The sequence below is a fragment of the Populus trichocarpa genome, chromosome 2, assembly GCF_000002775.5.
Source record: "Populus trichocarpa isolate Nisqually-1 chromosome 2, P.trichocarpa_v4.1, whole genome shotgun sequence".
Lineage (NCBI taxonomy): Eukaryota > Viridiplantae > Streptophyta > Magnoliopsida > Malpighiales > Salicaceae > Populus > Populus trichocarpa.
This window is the reverse complement of record NC_037286.2, coordinates 24,036,354-24,040,388: the sequence shown is the minus strand read 5'-3', so window position 1 is coordinate 24,040,388 and position 4,035 is coordinate 24,036,354. Positions and strand designations below refer to the sequence as shown.

The 4,035-nt window shown below is 28.4% G+C and overlaps 1 protein-coding gene across 1 annotated transcript; it reads right to left on the bottom strand.

Annotated features, from left to right (window-relative positions):
• Window positions 1-1,256: 1,256 nt before the first annotated feature.
• On the bottom strand, window positions 1,257-1,753 carry LOC7459514 (uncharacterized). The gene has a single exon (XM_002301784.3). It carries the CDS (start codon window positions 1,685-1,687, stop codon window positions 1,394-1,396), a length of 294 nt encoding a protein of 97 aa, XP_002301820.1. The 5' UTR covers window positions 1,688-1,753; the 3' UTR covers window positions 1,257-1,393.
• Between the last annotated feature and the right edge of the window lie 2,282 nt (window positions 1,754-4,035).

Below are 4,035 nucleotides of genomic sequence, written 5' to 3'. Positions count from 1 at the left end.
TTTAAAGTATTTTTATATATTAAAATAATATTTTTTTTTATTTTTAAAATTTATTTTTAATATCAATATATCAAAACAATTTAAATTCATAAAAAAATTTAATCTTTTTAAATATTTTTTAAACATAAAAACAAACACAATATTAATCATAGATATCCGGTGCAAATGGCCAGATTCAGAAAAGACGGAGAACGTGGATGACGGCCCATCCTTGCCTTGCCTTTCCTTTCCAATATTCCTAGGCTGCATAATGGCCCAAGTGGGCTTGGGATGGCTTGTCCAAGCCCAGATTACGTTTTTTTTTCCTTTTAGATTTTTTTTCTTTATTGTATGTTTCTTTTTATTTTTGTGAATCCCTCACATTTTTCTCTCTCATTTATTGTTTATTTATATAATAATTAATTATTTAAGGAGACTAAGTTATTATTGAATATATAAATTCATTTTATCAGGTTGATATAATAATAAATGAAAGAAAAAATAGAATGAATTTTAGTTCTTTTCTCAAAACAATCGTTTTTTTTAAATATTAATTATAAAAAAATATTTAGTACCTTAATGGAAAAAGAATTAGTATGGGAATCTTAAAATAATAATTCTTTTCGCTATTGAGTGGACAAATATTACCAAAAAAATAATTTAAAAAGGATAGTCAAATGAATAAAAAGATGTTACTATATATGGATGTATAATTTTTTTACTCAAACAATAATTTAATTTTCCCATTAATTGAAAAAATATATAGCTATTAATACATTTTAAAGATAATCAAATTGGAAAAAAAGAAGAAGCTTAAAATCACATTCAAACGCAATACATTCAGCTCAATTTATTACAAAATCATCAAATTAAGATGAAATCAAAATTAATTTATATCTTATCAATGATCTCTCATCAAACACAAATTAATCTCACTTCTAATATCTCATCTTTACACGTATTTTTTTAACATCTCCATCAGAACATTACTCTATTCTAAGCACTCAACCATGTAAGAACATCAACATACTCCTGGAGGATAACTCTAAGTTTATGCTAATCAAATTAATTTTTCTGCTGCTCCTTCATTTAGATTTCCAGCTCTTTGATGGATATTTATAATATATTAAATATTTCATTATACAAGCAGCAGTTGGATAACTCTAAGTGTGTGTTTGACAACGAGATACACTCTGTTGCACCAGCATTTCACAAAAAAAAAAAAAACATAACAAATAACGTCTTTGTCAATACGATACATTACGGTTGCACCGGTATTTCACCAATAAAAACACAAAAAATTATGTTTTTATTGTTATGGATCGATTTGCCGAACCATGTTAAATAGACAATTTAAAAAGTGAAAGGAAAAAAAAAGATTAAAAAAGAAAAAGGAAATTAAACACCAAAAGAATCAACATAGAGGAAATATTTGTGGACGTAAAAAGGGTAAAGACAAGTAATAAGCCTCAATGAACCGGCCATTAGGTGCCATATCCATGATGATATTCTTCAGCATTCGAAGGGGAGCAACCATGACACCCCACTGGATCACCGGCCGTGACACGAGGCAGAACCCTCGCCTCTTATTCCCTAGCCGTATCGTGCCAACTCTCCGCCTCCTTAGCCTCCTACGTCCCCTGCACCACCCCACTAACACGGTGGAGTTTGAAAACATGGATACAGTGATAGCACCTCTCTTGAGCATGCTGTGAGCTAGCTAGTGGTGATGTGTTCTTCAAGTGTTGTGGTTATTTTCTTTCTTTCTTTCTTTAATTCTTATATACTGTGTACGTTAAAGGTGGATCTAGTGTTAATCATGATGGGCATGATAGCAGCAATTATAACAATCATTATGTTCCAGGCCTGAAGCTACAGCCGAATTTAATACAACAATCATTATATATTTACTTGCTTTAAGCTCGTGCTAGTAATCATTAGCAGAGATGGGCTTTTTCTAAACTTAAAGACGAGTTAAAAAGAAGTGGTAGGTGAGGTGTGCTGAGCACTAAAGAATCCAATTATGTTCTAAGTGATATGATTACACACTAGAATTTAGACTATTATATTGTTTAATCTATGTTTAATCTCTATAATTAATCTTTTTTCTTAACTTAAGAGTTAAGAGAGGGCATTGGCGCAACCAATCCATGTGTTGGCATAGGGCTAGCTTTATGTGTTTGAATTGTTGTAATTTTTACTGTCATAATAGTTTAAAAAATATTTTTAATTATAGTTTTAAAAAAATAAATATTTGGTTAAAATTATTCTAGAAAATGTTTTTGCATGCAAAATGAAAAATATTCATAAATATAAAATATATTATTTTAGCTTTTATAAAATCTAAGTTTAGAATGTAATTATATGTAGAGTTCATTGCAAAAGATAGAAGTTATTTGATTAGTTAAATGATTTTTTATATATATAATTAGGTAAAAAAAATATTCTAGACAAAATGTTTTTTCCTCGTACGCTGCGTGATTAACGGGATTTACAGCTCACCTATGTTGAATTAGCAACCCAAGATTAATTTAGTGTAGAAAAAAAGACAATTGTTTATTCAATGTCTCAACTTTAGTGTTTTTGGCAATCTAGTGTCTTTGTTTTTATTGTTTTTTAGAATGAAATCTTAATTATTTGAAAGGAATTAAAAACAATTTCTTGTGTTCTAAGAAAATAAGGGGTTTCTTAGAAAAAATGAATTTAGTATTTATTTATACAATTTTAAATATCCCATGACTATTTGAAAATTACAAGTTAAATTATAATTTGTTTGTATTGAATACAAATTTAGAAAATGCTTTAGATTTGATACAAGAGCCTGGGACTAAAGTTGTAAGGGATTATAGTGAAACTTAGCTAAAAAACAAATCTAATTTTATGAACGAGATCAAGGTTGTAATTGTTTATTTTTGTGTTATAATTTGTTTTTTCAAAATATTTTTTAAATTATTTTTTATCTAAAAAAATATTAAATTAATATTTTTTTAGTGTTTTTGATAGTTTTATTGTAAAAAAATTAAATATATATATATAAACCTCATTTTAATATATTTTAAATTAAAAAATACTTTTAAAAAACACGAATATTAAACTGACGATATAATGTTGTAGTGTCGTCTTATTCCATTATATCATGTTTCTTATTTTTCTCCCTTTATTCACAAAAAATTGCTTCACTCTACCAATCTTTTCTTTGCTGCCGTCAATGGTTTTCCTTCAACAGCTTCCCCTCCTTTGTTTCCTCCTCCTCCTCCTCCTTCTTCTAGTTTCAGGAATACAAAATCTAGTACAGATTTGGCACTTCTTTGAGTTCCATTAACGACAGATCAAATTCTTAATATATTGTTTCGTTTGATATTGTGTTGCTCTCATATGTCGAGATCCTCTCATGGTGTTTTTGTTAAGTTATATATATATATATATATATATATATATATATATATATATAGTTAATTATGTGTGTGTGTGTGTGTATTAATTTTTTAATTGGATATTAAACATTAATTATAACTACAATTTTTTATTTTTATTAAAAGGGAATCCTTAAACCTGCAGCAAACCCAGTGGGGAAATTATTTAATTTTCTTCCTGCCCAAACCCGATTGATATAGGATAGGGATACGAAAAATATAACCTGCCTCAAACCTGTTTGTTCTATTATTATCCCTAGTAGGTGGAAACATCATTACTTATTTTTATTTTAATTATTTTTTGTTAAATGAATTATAATTAATTAGACATGGGAGTGAATTAAGAGAGGCCAATATCTTCATTGACAAATAATAAGAGGAGTGCCAGTAGACAAATTGATTATACCAAGAGCCTCTCGCAATCCTTCTCTAGGGGCCTCCCGCTTTACCGATTTCTCGGAATCGGAGGATCATCTGCCTGAACAAGAAGGAGCTGTTCTCGATGTGAGATCAGCAGCAAAAGAAAGAAGCATAAAGACGCAGCACCACCTGCTCTTTCAAGTAGTTTTTTATAGTGACACATGTAAGTAGTTTTTACAATAAAAAATAAAATAAATTATTGAATGTTTATTTTTTACAAAAT

What these genes read in the sequence shown, in the direction of transcription:
- LOC7459514 (XM_002301784.3), bottom strand. Translation starts at nt 1,687, where the DNA reads ATGCTCAAGAGAGGTGCTATCACTGTATCCATGTTTTCAAACTCCACC.